At 41.6% G+C, this 23660-nt stretch overlaps 3 protein-coding genes across 3 annotated transcripts; all 3 read right to left on the bottom strand.

Annotated features, from left to right (window-relative positions):
- Positions 1 to 2389: 2389 nt before the first annotated feature.
- LOC147474411 (protein FAR1-RELATED SEQUENCE 5-like) lies at positions 2390 to 4350 on the bottom strand. The gene is made up of 5 exons (XM_086585072.1): positions 3592 to 4350; positions 3337 to 3540; positions 3105 to 3294; positions 2894 to 2979; positions 2390 to 2584 (listed from the first exon to the last, which is right to left on the bottom strand). The coding sequence occupies exons 1-5, from the start codon at positions 4348 to 4350 to the stop codon at positions 2390 to 2392; spliced, it is 1434 nt and encodes a 477-aa protein (XP_086441198.1).
- A 168-nt stretch (positions 4351 to 4518) lies between these two features.
- Positions 4519 to 4953, bottom strand: LOC147474410 (protein FAR1-RELATED SEQUENCE 5-like). The gene has a single exon (XM_086585071.1). The coding sequence runs from the start codon at positions 4951 to 4953 to the stop codon at positions 4519 to 4521; it is 435 nt and encodes a 144-aa protein (XP_086441197.1).
- Positions 4954 to 20468: 15515 nt separating this feature from the next.
- On the bottom strand, positions 20469 to 22692 carry LHCA3 (PSI type III chlorophyll a/b-binding protein). Its single transcript, XM_086584976.1, has 3 exons — positions 22022 to 22692; positions 21432 to 21493; positions 20469 to 21282 (listed from the first exon to the last, which is right to left on the bottom strand). Exons 1-3 carry the CDS (start codon positions 22163 to 22165, stop codon positions 20667 to 20669), a joined length of 822 nt encoding a protein of 273 aa, XP_086441102.1. The 5' UTR covers positions 22166 to 22692; the 3' UTR covers positions 20469 to 20666.
- Positions 22693 to 23660: the final 968 nt, after the last annotated feature.

Below are 23660 nucleotides of genomic sequence, written 5' to 3'. Positions count from 1 at the left end.
AGTGAGTGAATAGTGCTGAAGATTGTAATAGTGATGGAGATCTAGTGAATAGTATTTGTAATAGTAATTGAGATACAACACTAACATAATAGAAGAGACTAATCCTGAGGAATTTTAGTATGAGGCCGGATCTTCTCCGCACGGGTGTAAAAAGGAGCCTTTTACACCTTACAAAATTATATTGACACCTGTCTACTCATTTATCCCCAAAATTTTACGGCAACTAACAGTGTTACATAAAATCCAAAACAAAAAAAAAAATCGGCTACAAATTAGGAAGATTCAGTGCGTGGTTTATCTCCACATTCTCTCTCTCTCTTCTTCGAACATAGAACAATATTCAAATTCATCTTTCCACCCCAACAAAAACCCAATCTCAAATCTTATTACTCAACTCTTTTAACCAACCCCACTTCTTCAATTTTGCAAATTTCTCAATTGAGAAAATTTTCATCTTCTAATGAGAAGGGGGAGGAAGCCCAACAATTTAAACACCAAGAAATCGAGGGGCTGGCAGTGGAACGAGATGAATCGGCACTTGCAAATGAAATGAGACAAGTTTTGGAAGGTTTAATGAAGACTAGTTATGATTTGAGTAAAGTTATTGCAATATTGGGACTTGTACAGCTTAGTTGTGGAGCTTGGGTGGCTTATACTACTCAGTGTTTGCCACTTTCGGATTAGTACTTTGAGAGAGGAATTGTGAGCAAGGTTCTGTGCAGACATTGGCTATTCTTCTGGCATTCTAAGCAATTATAATATAAGGGCACACAGTCCAACTATCGATTTTGTAGGGGGTTGTTGCTGGCTTGCTAGTCCAAAACACGCTAAAATACTTGCTTCAGTTTGGACAAGTATCTCCTTACCTGGTGAGCATTTTATTTTTTGCTCTGTTGGAAGTCAATAGGGATATGTAAGCAGGAGCTTGTGCTTGCACAGTTGGACAGCTGTTGCTGCTCATGCCTATAAGGAAGTTAATAGGGATGTCTATGGAACTTTCTGATATGTCAATCGAGGACAAATTAGGAACTATGCAATCCAACTTAGAAAGGACTTGCATCCCAGTCTGTAGCGCGCATGTCTTAAACGTTGATCTGATATGTTTACAATTTTCCCATTGTTCACTTGGAATAGGACACGATTGGGTAGATGCTCAGAAAACCGGCTGGCATGTTTCCTTGCAGCTGCTGCCATCTTAAGTCTCTCTGCTACTGGCAACTTCAGAAGTTGGAGGATGGCATTAGCATACTCATCGGCATCTGAAGCAAGGAAACCCGTCTGGTGCCCATCTTCTTCCAAAACAATGTCCATTTTAGGGCCTGCAGACTTATGGGCTGGAGAGAACACCAAATAGACACTATAAGTGGAAAAGTACGTTTGCATTTGATACTCGAGTTGTCCTACCCTCTACTTTTAGCTAAAAAAAACACTAATTAGCTAGTAGCATCCCAAGGCAGTATAATAACGTCATCGGCAAGTCATATATGTCCAAAATACCATCGTTATAATTCAAGAACACAAGAGTTAGAGTGAAAACACTCAGTTTACAAGTTCACTGAATTTTAAACAAACAACAAATAAAAACAAAATGTAAGTACGTAAGTTTTCTCATTTAACTACAAATCAAGACTTCCTACATAAATGAAATATAAAGCAAGCACTATTTTTTTTTTTCTTTCCAACAACTAAAACTAATCTAGATAAACATATTGTAGCTTCTGCATATTGGTCGGAACTGATCCAGCCCACTTGTCCAACTTTCCTTTTAGAACAGTTTCCCACATTGTTGCTTCCGCCATCTAACGACCGATCGCCAACTGGGCAAACCGGAGGTAGAGGAGAATTATCCTTTAGCACAATTGGCACAAAATGTGTTCCTTCATTTATGTGGCAAACAGTGATTATCCGGAACATTTTTTCTGGACTTGTCCTCAATGGGAAGTACGTAACACATAATTTTGGTGGCGCTATAGTGACAAAAACAACATTAAAAGCACTTGCAACTAAGGAACCCATGTCGGGAGATCAAGCCATTCTTTCTCATTCATTGTAGAAGACTTGGTACACTCTAAGTTTCTTTTGTGGTTTTCAAACCCGTCATTACCGTACAACTCTGTATAGTAATCTGCATACTGCATCAACTATTCCAGCATAAGACCCCTTACTGTCGCCATGCTAAATCATCTGTATATCCTAGCAGTGTAGCTATGGATCTATAACCACAATGCCCATCCGGGGTTACCTCAGCCAAATCTTTAATCATATCGCAGATCAAAGGATTAAAGTTGCACAAAATATTTTCCCACTTATGCTTGAGGTCTTCATTTTTTAGAATTATCTTCGACCCAATTTTTTTTTTTTTTCTGTTTCTCTTCAATTTTCTTTTGGCCTATTCTCTTTTCTTGTCGTCATTATTGCTGACAATTTGAGAGTCTTCCAAATCAAATTTTCCGTCAAGGAGTTCTTGAAAGCTAAATGAGTCAAGGTCATCAGGTGATCCACTCAACCCCAGTAATACAGATTCATTATTGCTGAAGTCCAACCTTCTACATGGCGGTAATTGATATTCCTCAAATTTGAAAGCCTATATTAGTAAAGAGATTGATATAAGCTACATTGCTACAAAATGAAAATCTAAATATTGGTATGTAAAAGAGGTATCACAACAACAAATAAAATGATATCGGGATAAACATACCTGACTGTATTGAGTTCCAATAGTATTATATTTAGGATGAACACATTCATTTAAATCAGGTAGTCCCCACATGTTGGTTGATTGTGATTGCCCTCCAATTTAGTATAAACTACATTGCTACAAAACCAAAATATAAGTATTGGCACGTAAAACATTTCAGCAACAATAAATAAAATGATATAAAGATAAACATACTTGACTGTATTGAGTTCCAATAGTATTCTCTTTAGGATGAACACTTTCATTTAAATCAGGTAGTCCTTGAGCAATATTTATATCACCTTGTTATTATAAAAAAAAAAGATGAGACAAGTTAAAATGTTAGGCAAATGTTAGATGAGAAATAAATGAAACAATATATGCGATCACATGGGCAAAATAAAAATGTACGTGAATTATAACAAACCTTTCTTGTTTCTCTTTATCTTTTTTGAAGGCACTTGTGTTGTGCTCGTTTGTTTCTTTTTCTTTTTAAGTTCCAATACACCTTTCGGTCGGGTCTCGTTCATCGGTCTCCCTTTTTCAAATCCGGATGCAACAACCAATACTTCGTCATCATTTTCTTCAACATTTGTGGCAACACCAGATCTTTTGGACTTCGAACATTGTCATGGATATATTTCTTTCGTTGGTACAACCTGCTCAACTTCTTCTAACCCCTTTTGGAGTGCATCTTTAGCTTTTAGATATCCATTTTCATTTACTGCACCCTTTGTCACAAGCTTCATTGCCAAATGACATAACTCATTGTACCGCAAAGATTGAACTGCATTGCAATTTGACAAATTTGGTTTGCTACCATTGTCTCTTATAACTTCGACTTTCACTGCTTTAGTCCACCTCTATAGTATATATTGATTAGGAATCGTATGTATATTATTATGATAAAATACCTTCAATATGTGATGACAAATAAGGCCAAGGGACTCAAACTTTTTGCAGCTATACTCAGTTTGAAAGTTAGACATGTCAATTGCGACCTTTCTTACAGACCCTTCTCTAGTAACTTCATATGTGTATGTTGTACCATCAACACTGCATTCCTTGATGTTATACATAAGATGGTCCTTATACTCAACTTCAAATATTTCAAAAATAGCATGTGTGTACATATCAGACGATTGCTTTAGCATGGGTGTAGAGACAAATAACCTTTGGGACATCTGAGATGAATTGAAATCAGCTTCAATTTCTGCCTGTCGTCGAGACTCAAGTAGACACTCAAAATGATAAACAAACTTAGTCAAACTGTACTTTCTCTTCACATAATTTTTCAAGAGACTATTGGTACTTTCCCCACGTTGAGTAGTGGTCATGTCTGCACAAAAAATGTTTCGCCCATACACTAATGCCCATTTCTTCTTTATTTTGATCAATTCAACCAACCACTTATTTTCCAAAAGATCATAATCACGCAACATCTTGTCCCATCTTGATAAAAAAATATCCTCTGTCTCACAATTATATACACACTTATTGAAGTCATTTAGAAACCCAGGAACTCTGTATACATGGTGGAGGTGCTTTCCGGCATTTAGATATATATGGTACAAACAAAGACGATGCTGTGTTTCAGGAAAAACAATTGGGATAGCCTTCGCCATTGCTGGACACTGGTCGGTAAGAATAGTCTTTGGTGGTTTTCCTGACATTGCTTTTAAAAAGGTTTCAAACAACCATTTAAAAGACTCGGCACTTTCATCTATCAAAAGCGCACCCCCAAATATAATAGATTGCATATGATGATTGACACCAACAAATGACACAAACGGTCGTCCATACTTGTTTGTTCTGTAAGTCGTATAAAAAACAACAACATCTCAAAAGTAATTATAATCCATCACTAACGTTGCATCTGCCCAGAACATATTTGATAGTTGATTTTCATCGTCACACAACTCATCGTAAAAGAAACATGGATTCTCGGCTTTCTTCCTTTTAAAATATTCTATAATTGCATTCCCATCTCCGTGCTTGCCAAGTTCTTGCTCACGCTTCTTACGGAGATAATTTTTATAATCGATGTATGTAAAACCAACATTTTCTAGTCCTCCAGCTTGATGCGTCATATATTTATAACCATCAATAGGCACAATTCCTGCAACATCTAAACTACTAATTTCTACTCCTTGTAGCTCTTTAACACGCCTTTGAGACCTCAACAGATATGTCTTGGATGGGGTTGCCAACTCGTGGTTATGTTCATGTACCACCTCAGTAACAACCCATTCGTTTTTCACATTCGAAACAGCCATGCGAGCTTTGCAACCAATTCTTGTGTCGTTACGATCATTTTTCACATTTTCATTTCACTTATCCTTTTTACGCACACCTTCCTTGAAACATACAAAGAATTGCCTCCTCACTTATCTGCTCTATAATATATTTTGTCCTTCCTAATACTAAAACCCATTTTACGAGCGTAGGAACTATAACTTGTATATGCCTCTTCCTCAGATTGAAAAACCAATCCCTCATATAATAAATCTTCCATTGTTAGTTAAAGAGATTTTCTTTTCTTTGGAGTATGAATAAAACCTCTCTTTTTCTTTTTTCGGATATAGAATTGAAGAAGAGGGCGAGATTGTGGAGATTTCCCTCCCCCCATTTTCCACGCACATAATCTTTCCTCACACACAGAATCTTGCCTTATTCTTCCTAATTTGTAGCGATTTTGTTTTGATTTTTTTGGTATCTTCTATCTAACACCGTTAGACCTCTTTGTTATAGGCGTGAAATAGGTGGACAGGTGTCACTATATTTTTGTAAGGTGTAAAAGGGCCAATTTTACACCCGGGCGGAGAAGATCTGGCCTCTTTTAGTATTAAGTGGCGGTCCGGATTTTAATAGGAAGTTTAATTTATGGCTAACATCTAAAAAAGTGCCTCGAGTTAAGTGTAAAATAAGCATTAGGAGTTTAAATAGGAAACAAATCCTTAATCAGAGCGAATCACATAAGGTCCAATATTTTAGGGGGAAATTCCATTGCCAAAGCCGAAATAATAGGAAAGCATTTACATATAAAAAAAAATCTCGTGCAATTTCTATTTAAGCAAACCCACTGTAAGGGAGTGATATCCTCCTTCAAGAATATCAGGTGTGTACTCAACATGATGGAAATACCTCACCGACCTGTAGAATCAGATCGCGTCCCCAAGATAAGAGAACGTTCTAGAACAGTTCGCGCCAGCACGCGAACTATAGGCTATAACGTGACTCAGCTTATCTTCTAGAAGCAATCATGAACAGAGATGCACATGTACAAATCACTGCCACCAGCTACTGACCACTGCCGCAAGCTACTTGCCCAGACTAATAATCCACATCATCACAACAGACCTATAAAGACAGTACTCGCACGCCTCCTTAATCGAGACCCCTCATTTGTGATACACTTTACACGTGGTGGGCGAGGAATCACTCTCAATATCTATAAATACCCCTCCTATGAACTATGCCAGACCTGATTCTTCTCTCCCTCCCGAATCGAGAGCAAGATACGTAGGCAGTTCGCTCCTAAGCCAAACTCGATCCCAATAATAGCCCTTTCCAGTTCCCATCCAACCGTATTTGTAAAGGAAAGCTGAATCACGCCTTTACATTGACGCCATCTGTGGTCTCGATTACTTGAGACATCATCTTCATATAAACCAAAAGAACCAAACACCAAAAACCAAATATCTCAAGCCCACGAAGCATGACAAGCCTCGAAGCTCAAGTTCAAGGCCTCGCAAACCAGTTAGGCTTAACCAACGAGAGCATTTCCTTGCTAAAGAAAATGCTGCTCTTCGTGCACAAGTTGACACTCAACAACAACACCCGGTAACGCCGTCGAAGCGGCATCAACGGTTAATCGCCAGATTAATGAGTATGCCGCGACGGATCAAACCGAGCCAAGACGCCTTAAAAGGCGTGTCCCAGATCGTCTAGAAAATGTTCAAGACATACTGCGCCTCCCCGTTCACCACATAGGTACTCAGTAAACCCTCTCCTCAGGATTTTGTCTAGCCACGTTTCCCAATGTACGATGGCAGCACATGCCCCGACCAACATGTAGCCCACTACATTCAAAGCCTGGCCCTTTACAGCTCCCCGGAGTTTGACCATCTTTACTGTCGGCTCTTTCCCGCAAGCCTCAAAGATGGCCCACTAGATTAGTTCTTTTCACTCGAGTCGGATTCAATCAAAACTTTCGAGCAACTCACTGATCTGTTTGCCAGCCAGTATGTGCACAACAGACGTAAAAAAGCAGATCTGGATTCACTCTTCCAGTTATCATTTGGAGAGAATGAAACCATTCGCCAGTTCCTAGGTCGGTTCAAAGCCGAACTGTTATGCATGGAGAGTGGCCTCAAAGAGTCTTTTGCCACACTGGCATTCTCCAACGCCTGTCGGGTGCGTAACACAGACCTCTCCAGGTCGCAGATGAGATCGCGTCCAGAAACCCTGTCAGAGCTGTATGCTTGGGTCGACAAATATATTAAGTAGCAAGAAGGTTTGCGACACCACGGTCTATCAGACGACTAAGAAGTCGCGGCAATCTCTGACGACACTCCACCTGCCAAAAAATGGTCCAGGTCGCAAGCTCCCAAATCAGGCAACCGCTTGGATAACAACAGAGAGTTCGCTGTCTTGACATGCTCTCCCAGCTACATACTGGAAAAGATCAAGCGAGCCTCATACTTCCAACCCTAGCATACGGCAACCCGCAGACCGACCTGACATGCCCTACTGCGCATTCCACAAAGCAAAATGTCACGAGACCGACGCTTGTTGGGGGCTCAAACATTATCTCCAAGATCTCATTGAAGCCGGACAGATAAAACAGTACACCAACATTACTGACGGCAACTTGCGCCACAAGCTTATGGCCCATCGAGTGAGTAGCAGATCTCCACCCCGCAGGGAATGCCAAAACATCCAAGCTCGCTCCTGCAGCAGAGGACGTCCCGTCGACCGTTCCCAGCATGATCGCCGCCCACACTCGTCAGATCGTGACAACGGCAGAACCATCCATATGATCACTTTCCCAGATGATTCTGTTACTTCTTCTAGAGAGAAACGAAGGCGTGTCGATGCTCTTCAAGAAGTCTATCATTTTCCTTCACAAGCAGCACACGCCCCGCAACATTCGGGTCGCCATTCAGGGGATATCACCTTCACAGAGGCTGACCTCACCAAGGTCTGCCTTCACAATGATGCGCTTGTCATCCACGTCGATCGGCCGACCGACGATTAAAGCGGCGTCCGATAGACCCTGGCAGCTCATGCGACATTTTGTTCTACCACACAATTCAGGAGATGAACCTACCCAAGTCAGTCTTCATAAATCCTATCACTCCTCTTTATGGGTTCAATGGCTCCAGAGCCGACCCAATCAGTGACATTATACTCCCAGTTTTAGTGGGATCAAGAGAGGATAAAGTCAGCTTCAACATGCGTTTCAACGTCTTGGACATTAAGTCGTCCTACAACGCCATCCTAGGACGGCGTTGGATTCATCAAATGCAGGTCGTACCGTCTACACTGCATCAAGTCCTCCGTTTTCCTGGCCCCAGGGGCATGATGGAGCTTCGTAGCAACAATCTCGAAGCCTATCACTGTAATCAAATCCTCTCAGCAAACAAGACCGTTGAGGCCCCAATCAACATAAGAGATGAGCCCACCAGCTACACTATGGACAAAGACCTGGTCGCCGAAGTCAGAGGCAAGGCACCAACTCAGAGCGCTGGAGGCTCCAACAAGAAGGCCTATCCATCTGAACAGACTCCGAAAGTCGCCAAGGCAGCCACTCACTCACTCGTCAAGACACCAGAGATCGCTCCCGTAACCAGTGCTCCACCTGTTCAGACCACAGAGGTCGCCCCACCAGATCCCCTACCGCCAAAACAAACCGCGCAAATAATCCGACTTACGTTGTCATAACCACGAAGTCATCCGCACTCGTGGTCATAACCACGTAAAACGCCCAACTCTAAACAACTCCAATCACTCATCAGACCAACAACGGATCCACAGAGCTCAACCCCCCAGAGGACGCTCTCTCAACACAAGCTATGGCACCAGCTGAAGAGAGGCAGTGAGTGAATCTAGGAACGGAAGATGACCCTAAGTTCGTCTATGTAGGGGCTAACCTCAACCCCACACTCAAAGCCCAGCTTGTAAACTTTTTGTCCATGAATAAAGATGTTTTCGCTTGGTCGTATATTGACGTGCCAGGTATAGATCCTAGCGTTGCCTTCCATAAGTTGAACGTCAACCCTAGTGCCAAACCAGTTCGACAATGACCTAGGAGACTATCACTACAGTTCCAAAAAGCAATCAACAATGAGGTCTATAAACTCAAGCAAGTCGGGTTCATCCGAAAGGTCGACTACCCAGATTAGATCGCTAACATAGTGGCGGTTCCAAAAAAGAATGGCACGGTCCGCCTCTGCATTGACTTCACCAATGTCAACCAAGAAACACCCAAAGACAGCTTTCCGTTACAAAGGATTGACCGACTTGTGGACTAGACCTGCGGCCACGAGCTCCTCTCCTTCATGGATGCTTATAGTGGGTACAACCAAATACCACTTGCTGAGGAAGATCAAGAGAAAACATCCTTCATTACTGAACAGGGGGTTATTGCTACAACGTTCTCCCATTCGGCCTCAAGAACGCAGGAGCGACGTATCAACGAGTGGTAACTGACATGTTCCAAGACATGTTAGGAGACACCATGAAAGTATATATTGATGACATGGTCGTCAAGAGCAAAAAAGCAGGTGACCACCTCACTCACCTCGAGCAAAGCGTTCTCCAGTTACGCCGAACTTCGCGATGAAGTGAACCCGGAAAAATGCCTTTTCGAGCGTCCTCAGGCAAATTTCTGGGCTATCAGGTCTCACGGCGGTGGGATTGAACTAACCCAGATCAAATTTGCACGTTCTTGGATATGCCCGACCCACAGACAAAGAAGCATATACATAAGCTATCAGGCATGGTTCTTTGCGACTTAGCCGATTCATATCGGGGCATCGGACAAGTGCCGACCGTTCCTGCAACTCCTCAAAAAAGGAGAGCAGTTCTCATGGAATGATCAATGTCACCAAGCCTTCTCCAGTCTCAAAGAGTATCTCACAACACCTCCCGTCTTAGCCAAACCAACAGACGGTGAAACGCTGGGGCAGTATCTAGCAATATCAGACTCCGCTATTAGTTCGGTTCTATTCAAGGAAGACAACAACTCAGAAAAACCAATCTACTTTACGAGTAAGACACTAACTCCAGCCGAAAAGAATTACTCTTACATCGAAAAAGTAGTTTTAGCACTGTTATACTCTGTAAGGAAATTCAGACCATATTTCCAGGCACACCCAATCAAAGTACTTACCGACCTCCCATTGAAGAAGATACTTCACAAGACAACTCGCATGGCGGTTTGGGCCGAAGAGCTTGGCGAACATCACATCGAGTTCGTCCCACGCACCTCGCAGAAGGGACAAGTCGTGGCCGATTTCCTTGCCGACTTCCGTGTGTACGATCTACATTGGGAGCCGGTCGGACATCCTACCCCCAAGGCAAATGACAAGACTGTTTGGTCCCTCTTTGTAGATGGTTCCAACAACTCCGGCGGAAGTGGCGATGGCATCGTATTAGTATCGCCCGCCGAAAAAGTAATGGAGAAATCAGTTCGCATCGACTTCGTGAGAACGCTCTCAGCGAGCAATACGCCTTGAGAGGTCAAATACGCTCTTCACGAGCAGCATGCTCTCAGGAGCTTACAGGCTCATAGCCTCTCCAAATCTCGCTAAGTTGAGGACCTATACTCCTAGGATCAACTTCGTGAGAACGCTCTCAGTGAGCAGTACGCCTTCAGAGGCTAAATATGCTCTTCCCAAGCAGAACACTCTAAGGAACTTACCAGCTCATGGCCTCCCTAATTCTCATTAGTTGGGGACTTATACCTCTAAGATCAGGTCAGGGAGGTTGCTCTCCTGAGCAATAATTCACAAGCATAACGCTTTCTTAAACTAAATCTCAGAGGCGTACCACAAGTGCCATACACAAAATAATGACTACAAGCAGGCAAGCAAAATATGGCATTACATATACAGTCACCAATCGAACTGCCCGGCCAAGGCCAGGAAACCAGTTCCAATCCACCGATCTGCTGTGTCTACCCAGAAAATCCAGATCGGTTCTTTGAACAATGGGAGCAAAATTAACGAACTGCCACTTCCGTGGAAACCAGTTCTCAGTATCAACTAAAGTGAGCGGTTCAGGCAAGCCTGAAAACACAGCTCTATTGTTTAAAACTCTCATAGAGAGGAGAACACACAAAGCAGTTATCCAACTTAAACTTTTGTCAAAAACAAGATGAGAAGTCACCATCAAGGAGCAACCACAACATGTTTATCTTCTGGGGAAGCACTGGTCGACGAAGCGGTGCCTTGCCGATCTCAGCACAACGCGCATACCCGTACCCTGGTCCCCTTGTGCCTTCTTCAACTGGAAATATTTATCATCCAGTTCGGCATACTGAGCACAGGCCGTGGTATACGCATCTTGAGCTTTGCGCGCAACCCCCTGACATTGCTTGGCGTACTCGGTGACTTCCGCTAACTTTCCTTGCAGATCAGTCATTGCTGCAACAAGCTTAGCGTTCTCATCTGCAGCCACACGGTACTTATCTGTCATCACGTCCAACTTCGTCTTGTCAACTCCCCACACAGCTCGCAGACATCCCAGCTCCACTCGGGAGTTGACATCAGTATCAATGTGCTGCACAGCGCTCTTCAATTTGTCGTACCCCGCCAGAAACTACAAGGACAAGTTCAAGGTTACGATCCCTTACGAAACAGAGTGACAAGCCTAGCAAGTAAACACTCACCAAACAAGTAGCCATGTCCATGGTGCCCAGTAGCGTATCCATATCTTCATCCTCAACCTCAGCTTTGTCGCCATCGGCAAAGATGATCCCTTCGCCAGACCGGTTTATGGGCACCGAATGGAAGCTTCTGATCGAGGCGTTTCATCGCACGCTTCTTCCCCGTTCTCCCCATATAGTAGATTTCACTCCCCACATCCCCGATGCGAGGAAGCGAACTATCACCAGCTGCGTGATGGCCCTGCCCCAGGTCGCTAGCTCCCTCAGCAGCCCAACCAGTGTCGTTAGCTTGCCAAGGCGACCTGAAGACAATGCCACCCATCGAGCGACCTGAACTCCTGGGTCGCTTGTGGCTCTTTGCCCCTGACGCTACAGCTTTTCTTTTGCCACGATCTCCAGGAACGTGCGGATGGAACTCCATTTCCTCCATTATCAAAGGGGAGCTCTCTCTCAAACTCCCCTCTCCCCTGACATATTTGCGGCACCTGGCCATAAAGAAACCTACGCAGGACGCAGGTTAAATAAACAAGCCTCAGGTTCCCTTTCAACAAAACAATGGAGAGAGACAGTTAAACAAAGAAGCCAAACGTACCTGAGTAAACCGACGAAGTAAATGCACAACACAGGCGAGAGAAGAGCCGCGGCAGCAAGAAGAAGAGCAAAGGAAGAGCAAATGCCTTTGCTCTTCCAAGAACACTCCGACTTATGGTAAAGTAACGTATCTTCCCAAGACAGGTCATGATGGCATCGAGACACCAAAACGGCACGCCAACTGGCAGCCATCATGTCATGACTCCCGCCCACCCATATTCTTACACGTGCCACGCACGCGTTGTAGCTCAAGCAGCTCCAAAGTAAAGAACGCCCCTTGCGTCCTCAAGACATGTGCGACCTACACCATTTAAATCGGATAGCAAGCACGACAAACCAACAAAGTCACAGGTCATCGACACCGTACCCTCCGTACGACAAGTCGCAACAGCATACCCATACTTACAGAGTGCAAACATTCATATCATACACAATATTACTTATATAAAGCAAAGCAACATGTTTCACATTCACAAAAAGGAGCGAACTGATGACATCAGGGAAGCCTCAGTTCGCAGACTAACTGAGCTGCTGAGAATACTCAGGAAATCCAGCACAGTTAGCCACTAGTTATCATGATCACTGGCAAAGAAGAAAAACGAGCTACCCAGGTCAACCCAGGAAACCAGCTCTATTGTTTACGGCCAAAGGCCAATTACAAGCACAAACACCAACAACTTTTTCAAACGACATCATCAAAGTTTTCTGCAAGAACGACATTCAACACTGGGGCAGAGCTCGGATCACCAGTAGATGCCACAACTGCCTTAGTAGCGGCCACATTTAGCTCGCCAGAACCCTGAAGCTTATCACTCACCACACCAGTAATAGGGGGATGCACGACTGCAAGAACAGTGCTAGCATCTTCGAGTGGCCCACCCCCGCATTCTCCCGAAGCTCTTCGCTCCCGCTCCTCCTGCAGGTCATCAAATTTCTTCTCCAGTTCCTCCACCTCAGCACGGATGGTGAGATAGGCCTCTTTCGCTTGCAATGTGGAAGTCTTACATCGTTCAGCATAGGTTTTCGCTGCGACTAGCTGGCCCTTCAACGCCTCCACCTCATGCTTCAGCCCGATCGACTCATTCACTGCAGATGTCTTCAAAGATCAAGGCGAAGAAGTTGGGGCTTCAAAGCCGCCCGATTCTTCCTTCTCATCATTTGTTGCATACCGCAGATTCGAAAGTTCGTCCCTCAGCGACTTCGACCTCGTCTCTCTTCTCATTAACCGAAGCGGCGGCCTTCTTCAACCGATACCCAAAGAATCGCCTGCGACAACTTGCACAACATATCACGTTAGCATCAAACAACAGCATATAGCACAATAACATAGCTAAGTTTGAACGCAAAAGTTACTCACCAGGCACATCACCTTATCCATCCCCCTCAGATTCGACTCCAGCTCCATCGCATCCAGGTCTTTCCTATCACCGTCCAGCGTCATACTCTCCAGCAAACAAGCAGCTATGGGTGCGGACTTGTAGCTGCAGTCAGACCTCCTCACATAGCGCTTCTTCCCGGTCACTTCATCTATATACATCAGGTTGCGCTCTAGCTCGTCTTTCCCAACACTGGAGTGCCCCTTACCAGTCTCTCTCATACCAACCTTCCCCTTCATCTTGCCAGAAGCATCTGCAACAACCCTGGTCGGAGCAACCTCCGGGGCGTCCTCACCCAGGACGCTGAAGTCGGGCATCGATCTCGCTCTCGAGCTACGAGCCGCCCTTCCCCCAGTTCACCCTTCACCACCCCCCAGTGTGGTCTCAACTACTCTCGCAACCTTGGAAGGTCGAGACTCTGGGTCGTTACCCTTCCTCGTCGACAAGGGAGGTTCAGGGATTTCAAACAGAGAGTCCTCCAAATCGAAGGTAGAGTCCCTTGACCCGCCCTAACTCGACTCGACCGTGACGCACCCGCACCTCGGCGGGTCGCTTCACCCCGTGACGAATGGCGGTTCTTATCTTCCCTAGTCACCGGATCACTCGGACGTTTTCCATCCGACGGACTTCTTCGCGTTCTCCGCCACCTTACCCCGCTACCTGCTCTTTTGCACCTCCCTCTTCTCCTTAATCGCAAGTCTGCCCTGTTCTTTAAAGAAATGTGCGACTTCTAGAAGCTTCGCCTGCTTCTCAGCTCGAGTCAACCTAGCGAACTTCTCAATCACCTTTCGCCTCGTCTCCTTTTCTAGGGGGATATCTGCAAAGACAACAAAACAGCAATATCAATATACCTCAGTTAACGTAAGGTCAATATTCTCAAAGAGCATACCGGTACCCACCAGTAAAGTCGCATATTTTAGTTTCCACACTGAACCCGCTCGCGTAGTAGTTTCCCACAAGTAGAAACGGTCTTTTATCCCAAGACTCGTTACTCACACCATCCAGAACGCTCGACAGCTTAGCTCGGGTTTGCAAGCTAAAGTTAAGCAACCGAGATCGCTTTAGAGAGTAATGCTCAATAATATCAGCGACCTCTTATACGGTATTCACCACTTGCGTTCAGCAGGTCGAACACCTTGAACAACCGCCACGTGTTACCCACAAACTGAACATGCGCTTTGCCACAGTGGTTCAAGAACTCACAAACCAGCTTAGATAATGGGATCATCATATGCGCCCTCAGCTGCCCCTCACAGATGATAACCCCATAGTTCGGTGGGGTATGCCTATTGCTAAAAACCAGAGCATGTTGTTCGGGCTCATGGATCTCCAGACCGCTTACGGTTATCCCATATTTTTTCCTTAAATGGGGGGAACTCCTCAAAGCGTGTCCGTCGGCTCCACAGGTGGCGACCGCTAGACGCCGACCCTCCACGGCTGACTGAAGTGCTCTTCAAAGCACCTGCGATGCAGATTGAGCCTCATCTTCCCCACTTCCAGCCTCCTCAACTGCTTTATCTTCATCACCAAACTCACTCACCCCACATACCGACTCATCTTTCTCTTCCTCCTCATCAGCCCAACCAAGAGAAGCTTCGCGAACCTCATCAGATCGCGTATTATCTGAGTAAGACATCTCTCTCTCACCCTAACGATTCTAGCCGCTAATAAATAAGCAAACGTCCTAACAACTCTAGAGCAAAGATTAAGCACGAAGCAAGAAGCAGGAGTTCAACAATGGCAGAAAACTAACCTGAAGTTTGTTGCGGTACTAACTTATTTTCTACAAGGCGAAGCAGCAAAGCGATGTTTCAAAAATCGCAAGCATAATCTTTGAACAACCGCCCCTCCAGTTTCCAAGGCACCATGATTACACCCTAGCCCCTAACGCTACACGACTTCTAACAACCGTCCCGTCTTTTCAAATCAAAAAAACGGGCGGCATCTCGCCCCCGCAGAATCGCTTAGATCCTCTCACGTGACGGACATGTGTCAAACATCCGTGCCCACCAGCTCACAGGATAGCACAAGTTGTTCTCCTTAGCTCCTCAGGTATTTCCAACTCTAAACATGCTCCGCACGCGCTACCATTTTCTCTCAGCAGCTCGCTTCCATGACCAGCACGCCCTACTAAGAAGGGTTGTGTAAGGGAGTGATATCCTCCTTCAAGAATATCAGGCGCGTACTCAACATGATGGAAATACCTCACCGACCTGTAGAATCAGATCGCGTCCCCAAGATAAGAGAACGTTCGAGCGATTCGGCCAAAGACGCGAACTAGGCTATAACATGATTTCGGCTTATCTTCTAGAAGCAATCATGAGCAGAGATGCACATGTACAAATCATCGCCACCGACTCGACCACCCGCCAAGCTACTCGCTCGGACTAATAATCCATCATCATCACAAAGCAGACCTATAAAGGCGATTGCTTCGACGCCTCCTTAATCGAGACCCCTCATTTGTGATACATTTTACACGTGGTGGGCGAGGATTCACTCTCAACATCTATAAATACCCTCCTATGAACTACGCCAGACCTGATTTTTCTCTCCCTCCAGAATCGAGAGCAAAATACGTAGGCAATTCGCTCCTAAGCCAAACTCGGTCCCAATAATAGCCCTTTCCAGTTCCCATCCAACCGTATTTGTAAAAGAAAGTTGAATCACGCCTTTACACCCACCAAGAGCAGATCTAATATCCCGTGCAATTTCTATTAACCAAGAACACGCCAGATCACTTAAATTGTCGAATAAAAAAGTGGTTAGTAAGAGTTTAGCCTCCAAAGGAAACATTACTTGCTTAAATTGATATGACATGTGAACTTTAGATCAATTACAAATTACACATAAAAATCCCGTGGCAATTTCTATTAATCAAGAACACATCATATCTAAATAAATTTAGATCACCTAAGTTGGTCGAATAAAAAATTGGTTACTGGAAGAGTTTAGCCTCCAAACATTACATGCTTAACATGTGAACTTTAGATCAATTATATTGCAAATCTTTTATATATAGAAAATTGTGGGGTTGAGTAATAGTGTTTTGGTGTACGTCACAGGGGTAATTTAGTAATTTTTATTTTTATTTCTTTTTGAGGAGTAAAATAGTAATTTAACATTTATAATTTTTTTAAAAAACTAAATCCACGTGCTTAACATGTGAACTTTAGATCAATTATATTGCAAATTCTTTATAAACAAATATGCTCTCTTCTCAAACTAAAGCAAAAATATAGATTTGACAAATCCAGTTCGGCAAAATTGTTGCGAGTTTGTAGAATATGTTATTATAATGGTTTAGTAATATCAAAGGTCTTTTAGGATGGTGACTCAAGCTAGAAATTGTGTACAGGAGACATGCTCTTTGTTTAGTGCCATAGGAATTAGGGAAGCAAATTTAGATGTGACAAGAAATTGCAATTATTATTATAGCCAAATAATTTAAATTAATTTGGCCCTAAACCCTAATCCGACCGCTAAAGCCCTATAAAGCCCTCCACAGGAGTTTAGGGGCGGCCGGCCCACCCAATGCCTTCTAGAGGGCTAGGGGCTAACTAGATTCTAAAAAACCCCTAACCAAGCCTTAACCAAGCCCTAACCGCCCCTGTTTCACACTTTTCATTTATAAATACACATCCATAATTGTCCAACTCTTTGTTAAATATTTTCAATTAAAATAACATTGTCATTTGTAATTTATCACTTACACCCAGGGTACTTCCAATAACTTGTCTTATAAAATGTACCATGAAGAACAATGAGCACTTAATAAAAAATAAGACTTTATTCATTTGATCATCAAGTCAAAGTCCATAACTTATTATTCTCAATTTCTTTTCTCACTTATTTCTTATAAATTATATTTTTATTCACATCCAAGCCAAGTCTAAAACTAAAGATTTTCTTCCACACCATTAAAGCAAAAAAAATACGGCGGACATTTGTAACATAAAACCAAAAACAACCTTTGTCGGAAAAATGACATTTAGGACTTGTTCAAAAAAGCCAATATTTTCATTTCCATGTCAAAGCTTGAATCACTTTTTAAATTAGAAGAAAGGTAATATTATATTTGTTTGAATCTATTATAGAAATAATTTATGATATTACAAATAGTTTAACAACTTCCATGACCTTAACCAAAACTATTATGTTTCTTCTTTATATCTATTACTTCTTCCTTTAAAATGATAATATAATTATTTGTCTATGTATTTCAATTTAAAATGTAATTTTAGTGAGGTTTGAGCATAAGGAAGAACAAATTCGAACTCTCGATGTAGAGTTCATTAGATTGTGGATGTGCATTTTGAATTTTGGACTTATACAAGATTATTACTAGATTGGTTGGACTTTGAGTTTGTAGATTATTGTACATTTTTGTAATATAAATGAGTTTTAAAACTGATGTAGTAAAAAATATATATATATATAGGCCCGGCCCTAAAGCCCGGCCCTAAAGCCTTTAAAGAGGGCTTAGGGTAGGGTAAGGGCTTGAGGTTTAGACTTGTGACCCGCCCTATCTTGACTTTAACCCGCCCTAATATTTGAAGGGCTTTAAATGTTTAGGGCCGGGCTAGCCCGACCCGGCCCATTGCCCACCCCTAGCGTAAATCACAGATATTGAGCCACATTATTCCGGGGCATACTATAAAATGTTGTTTTGGACAAATGGTTTTCCATAGGATGTTGTTTTGGTAATTTTATTCTAGGGCATACGATATATTATTATAAATGATCATCACATGTGCATTTGGTAGATAGAGGATTGTGTTTAGTTGCAAAAGCTAGGCTGCGAGCAATTTCTAGTCAATCTAACGTAAGAGAGAAGACTGATTTCGAGGAATTCGAGTGTTCAGTATCGGTCCTAATTGAAACTCCCAAAGTTAATTTATGACTTAGATCTAATTTAATGTCTCGAGATATGTATACATATAATTTAGGACTCCAAAATCCGAGGGATTCAAAATGGAATAAAACAATCAGAGTTTAAATAGGATACAAATTCATAATTAATGACTCTATAATTGTACTACGTTGCAATTATTAAGGAAATAAAAATCTCTCTTCTATCTCGAATGTAAAACTTCATGTAGGAGTCCTTTCCTTTATACAGTAGTAATTAATATAAATTGTCAAGATTGATTTCGATAATAAATAGTCATTCCATAAGTATGCACTGTGGATTCAAACAATAGATGAACCAAATTTGAATGACAAACTAAAAAGGTCAATGAATAACTTAATTAATATAGAAGGTAATATGGAGTTTTCTTCAAAATTTAATAGAAAATGTCAAAGGTAATAACAATTTTTATAAAATTTTGTTAGCTATGATCAAAATTGTTGTGAGAATGAAGAGATCCAATAATTAGAAGAAAAAAATGCATCGATGGGTAACGAACTATAGACGAAATCAAACATTGGGGCATAAACTTTTTTAGCAAATTTGGGTAATGAAGTGTACCATGTTTTGCAACATTGGCTTCTGTTACACTTCCGTCCATTTTTTTCACACGTGGCACATTATTTTTCATTTTCTCTAATTATTTTCCTATGTAGCTATGTAAAACTTGCCACGTCGTTGCTACACGGTATGCCAGCACGTGAAGAAAACCATCAGAACTCATCATCATCAACAACTAGTCGATCAAAGAAACTCCATTGAAGAAAATTTCTTCTTCAAAACATGAACCAATGAGCTCAATTTTTATTTAATTCAATTATCACCACTTCAATTTCTCATTTCTTTTCTCTCCCTATAGACCCTTGTTACAAAATCTCTTATTCCGGCTTTTGAAGAAGCAATTGTTGTTGACATCAATAAATCAACCGATTCATCAATCGATTATGAAGAACTTGTTAATCAATCACCTGATTTCTCAAAGGTAATATGCATATCGATCAATAATTTTGTTAATTTTCATTCCAATTTCTCATATTCTTTACTTAATTATGTGTTTCCAATTTCAGAACTCGTTAACTGCTTTATCAGATTTGACCAATTCAATTGTAACAAACGATTCCCCATCTGATTTCACTCCTACTTCAAAGCTCATCGATGATAGCAAACAAGAAAAAGTTGTAATCAATTGCTTTAATTTACTGATGACGGTCGTAAGATTGTTGTTGATTTTTTTCGAGAAGATCATTTTCAGTTAGTGGGTTCTTCTGGCGTTGATCTTACATCAAAAAAGGCTCTAGATAAATCGGTTAAGATTGTGATTGACAGTTTGTACGAGTTTCTCAAAGGAGAGAAGAACAGGTTTTCTGATTTTAGTATTGGTGATGAAGATGTGAATTGGGTTTATTTGTTTGTTTCTTTGAATTGTTTCAGTTTCAGATGTTTTGTTCTCCTACTTTGGTAAGCAGCATAGTTATTTTACTCACATGCCTCCTACGTGACTAGTTGTTGGGGGCTGTGTTTTGTGTTAGCATAACACATGACAAGTTTTACATAGCCACATAGGAAAATAATTAGAGAAAATGAAAAATAATGTGTCACGTGTGAAAAAAATGGACGGAAGTGTAATAGAAGCCAACGTTGAAAACCGTGGTACACTTTGTTATCTAAATTTGCTCAAAAAAAACGTTTATGCCCCAATGTTTGATTTCGTCTATAGTTCGTTACCCATCGATGCATTTTTTTCTAATTAGAATAATACCGACAAGCTAATGCACAGTACGTTTGGGTTTTAGGAAACACATACATTAAGCTTCTTATGGTCCATTCGTTCTTTTGAATACATAAAAAATAGTTGCAATTGAAGAACATAATCACGTGATAATTGGTAAGCCTACAAATCTTAATTTTATTAGATAATTGAAAATACATTATTGACAATTATGCAATGTTTTGTTCAAATTGAACACAATAATTTAAATAGGAATCAAACATCAAATTAAATTATCATATATGTGTAAATTAACATTTAAAATGAGATACCAACTTAGATTACCAAATTAAACGGCGTGACAAAGTCATGAGCAATTTCTAGTCACATTACATTACAGCAGAAGAAACTGAGATAGGAAGACACAAGAATGAGTAGAAACGAATAACTGATATGTCCATTACACATACATACATACATTACACGCCCGATGATATGCAACGAGCGACTTAGTGAAACTTGAGGCTAGTTAAGACGTTGTTGTTGACTGGATCGGCCAAATGATCTAAGAGATTTTGGAATGGTCCAACTCCTGTCACAAGCCCTTGAATAAAGTAACCCAAAATAGCCAACATGGCCAACCTCCCATTCTTCACCTCTTTCAGTTTCAACTCATTCAGCGACTTCTCATCCTTACCGAATCCGAGAGGATTAAATAACGGACCCCCTGGGTAGATTGGATTACCCGATCCCCCCAAGTACTTTTCAAAACCTAAGAAGTATTGTTTTCCCATGCACCCAGGCTTGGCCCAGTCCTGGAATCTCCTGTGCTCGGCAAATCCCATGAGAGCCATTTCAAACACAAATAGAGTGTAGGGGTCTGCCCAATAGTTGTAGGTTCCAGCAGGTGGAATAACTCCTGTTTGGAACCATGGGAGGGCTGTTTCTGCTGGAATCAGGCCAAGCTTGCCAAAAATCTCGGGTGCAATAGCGCCTACTGCTCCCAACATGGCGTAACGTCCATTAATGACCTCGCCATACGCCAACCAATTTGGTTCAATGAAACCTCCTGTGCCTTCAGGGTCTGAGAGACCAAGAGGGTCGAATCCATAGTCTCCAGGGAGGCTGTAAATATAATTTAAGGAGACAACATGTTTCAAACAATGTGTTTTTTCTTTGGGGAAATGTTTCAAACAACGTTGAATAGTGGAAGTTACAACTAGCAAAGGGCATCAGTGCATGACAATGGTAGAAGTGGAAATTAAAAAGAGTACCTGCCGTTCAAATATGAAAGGCTTTGTTTGGATGCAAACCAGAGAGGCCTATCTGCTCCTTGCTGAAATCAAAATGCAATAATAATGTTCCTACACTTATGATAATGTATAAGCTACTGGAAATAAATTAAAACCTATGAGTTTGAATGTTTAGAATTTTGTTTTAGAAAATCTAGAATATCTTGTATTCGATTATTGACACTTGGAATCCAAGAATCATGAAGAAGTTTGTGTGTACTGTGTCTATGAAAGTTTCTACTAAACAAGACTTTTGGGCTCTTAACTGAACCCTCACGACTCACGTTTAAGATCTCAGAAAACATTAGTTCGGTTTGAGACTTAACAGTGAAAGTAATAAAAGGTAGGAAATAAGCAAAAAATGAATGTTACAGCTAAGTGATTGAGTTTTGTGACCATTCAACTAAACAAGACTTTTCTTAAAAACTCACGTTTATGTTAGAAAAAAGTTCAGTTTGAGCATTCATTTGCAAAAAAAAAATGTTAAGTTGATTGAGTTTTGTGACCATTCAACTAACAAAAAAACTACGTATGTTAGAAAAAGCGGCATTCATTTGAAATAAGTTAGTTACCTTGACAGGAGGTGTAGCAGCGGCTTTTACAAAGAAGGAAGACTTCCTAATGGATGTGGGTACTACTACCCTCCCTCCAAATACTTGTCTCGCAGCTTCTACCGAAGAGGTCAGAGAAGAGGACACAAGTGCTTGGCTTGCCATTTTCCCTTTTTTATCGTTCTAGTTTTTCAACTAGCTAGTAGGACTTTGTTACTGATAAAAAAAAAAATAAAGAAAAAAGAGAAGTATGGAATGGTGGGAAACAAAAACAGTTTCTGTTAAGTTTCAGATATGAACTGAGAATGGAAGCCAAGAGTGGAGCATATGATACGAGTGAGCTTGTGGCTGTGGATACCAAATACGATATGATGATCCTATCTTCCAACCAAGAACTGACACTTGGCATATATGGCATCACCTACTTGGATAAGGCAATGCAAAGCCAACAATCCATATTTGGGTCTTCTGTTCTACTATCTGCTGCCATCTGAATGATTCTGAACCACATTGTTAATTCATTGCTCTTTTTTTTTTTTCTACCAAATAATTGTGGCTTGGGGAAGTTGGAATGTAAGAAAAAATTTCGAGGGTCTATGGAATTATTTTGGGTGACCTACTTAATTTTTATAACGACTACAAACAATATTTTTCAATGTAATCAAACCCAACTTATAACCCAGCTTAACTTTTTTTTTTTAAAAAAAAAAAAAAAAACCCAACTTATACAATATGAAAACCAAAACAAAAAGGAAGTTACAACTAAAACTTACCCTCAATGCTCACACAAACCACATATCGTCAGATACATCATACATGATTATCTCTTAAACTCTCTGTAGGATACAAATACACTAAGGTCTCAATACAAACTCTCTCATACAAGAATATCTTAACTGAATACGAAGAGAGCATCAGTAACTCCTCCTATTGCTCTGAATGCTGCTCTGAGCCTACACCCTACCAGGGTAGACCGAAGCACAACCTGGGTCAGCTCGTTAACCAAACGAACTGGTGTGAGTGTTTCCGGAAAACCAGGAAACATCCAGGTAAAACTAGCTTATAAATAACATAAGAGACAGCTCGAAGTTCCTCCAACCTAGACCTAATAAATAAACACAAGAGAAGAACATATGCCGTGTAGAAGTTCTTTTTCCTCGTACAATTTGCACTTCCAGGTGAAAGATAATTGACCAATCAGGGGGTGAAATGAAACTATTCAGTTTTACAAAAAATTAAATTATGGCAGTTATTTTCTACTGTGTCATCAAAGAAGAAAAATAAGAAGACACTCGGAGACTAGCATGGATGAATTGAGGTTTAGACCCACCCTTGCGGTGAGTTCCAGTTGGAAATCACAGACAGTCCCAATGGGTGATTTTAGCTGCCCTGGTGTTGCTGTTTGGTGAAATCGATGTACACAGAAAACTAGCCATAATGCAGCAATCACCTGCACTTCTGTAAACCACACTAACAAAAGTGTATGTATTGAAATATCAAATGTGCATAATTATAACCAACCCATAACATCTTTTAGTCAGTAGTTCTTGTGTACTCCTCGCTTATTCTGTTGACATGTGCACTCCAAGCATATGGTGCACATGAGAGAAGAACTACAGAGAAGCAGTGAACTATGGTCTCCCCCAAGAAGCCTTGTAAA

This window comes from Coptis chinensis, chromosome 9, assembly GCF_015680905.1.
Source record: "Coptis chinensis isolate HL-2020 chromosome 9, ASM1568090v1, whole genome shotgun sequence".
In the NCBI taxonomy this organism is placed as follows: domain Eukaryota; kingdom Viridiplantae; phylum Streptophyta; class Magnoliopsida; order Ranunculales; family Ranunculaceae; genus Coptis; species Coptis chinensis.
Note: the sequence above shows the minus strand (reverse complement) of the source record. Positions and strands in the feature narration are given on the sequence as shown.

Excerpts from the sequence above, each read along its gene's own strand:
- LOC147474410 (XM_086585071.1), bottom strand. The coding sequence starts at position 4,953 with ATGGCTGTTTCGAATGTGAAAAACGAATGGGTTGTTACTGAGGTGGTA.
- LHCA3 (XM_086584976.1), bottom strand. The coding sequence starts at position 22,165 with ATGGCAAGCCAAGCACTTGTGTCCTCTTCTCTGACCTCTTCGGTAGAA. Across the intron at positions 21,494-22,021 it reads CTGCTACACCTCCTGTCAAG|CAAGGAGCAGATAGGCCTCT; the intron begins GTAACTAACTTA and ends TTTTGATTTCAG. Across the intron at positions 21,283-21,431 it reads CTTTCATATTTGAACGGCAG|CCTCCCTGGAGACTATGGAT; the intron begins GTACTCTTTTTA and ends TTATATTTACAG.
- LOC147474411 (XM_086585072.1), bottom strand. The coding sequence starts at position 4,350 with ATGTCAGGAAAACCACCAAAGACTATTCTTACCGACCAGTGTCCAGCA. Across the intron at positions 2,980-3,104 it reads GATAAAGAGAAACAAGAAAG|GTGATATAAATATTGCTCAA; the intron begins GTTTGTTATAAT and ends TATAATAACAAG. Across the intron at positions 2,585-2,893 it reads TTGGAACTCAATACAGTCAA|GCTTTCAAATTTGAGGAATA; the intron begins GTATGTTTATCT and ends TTACTAATATAG.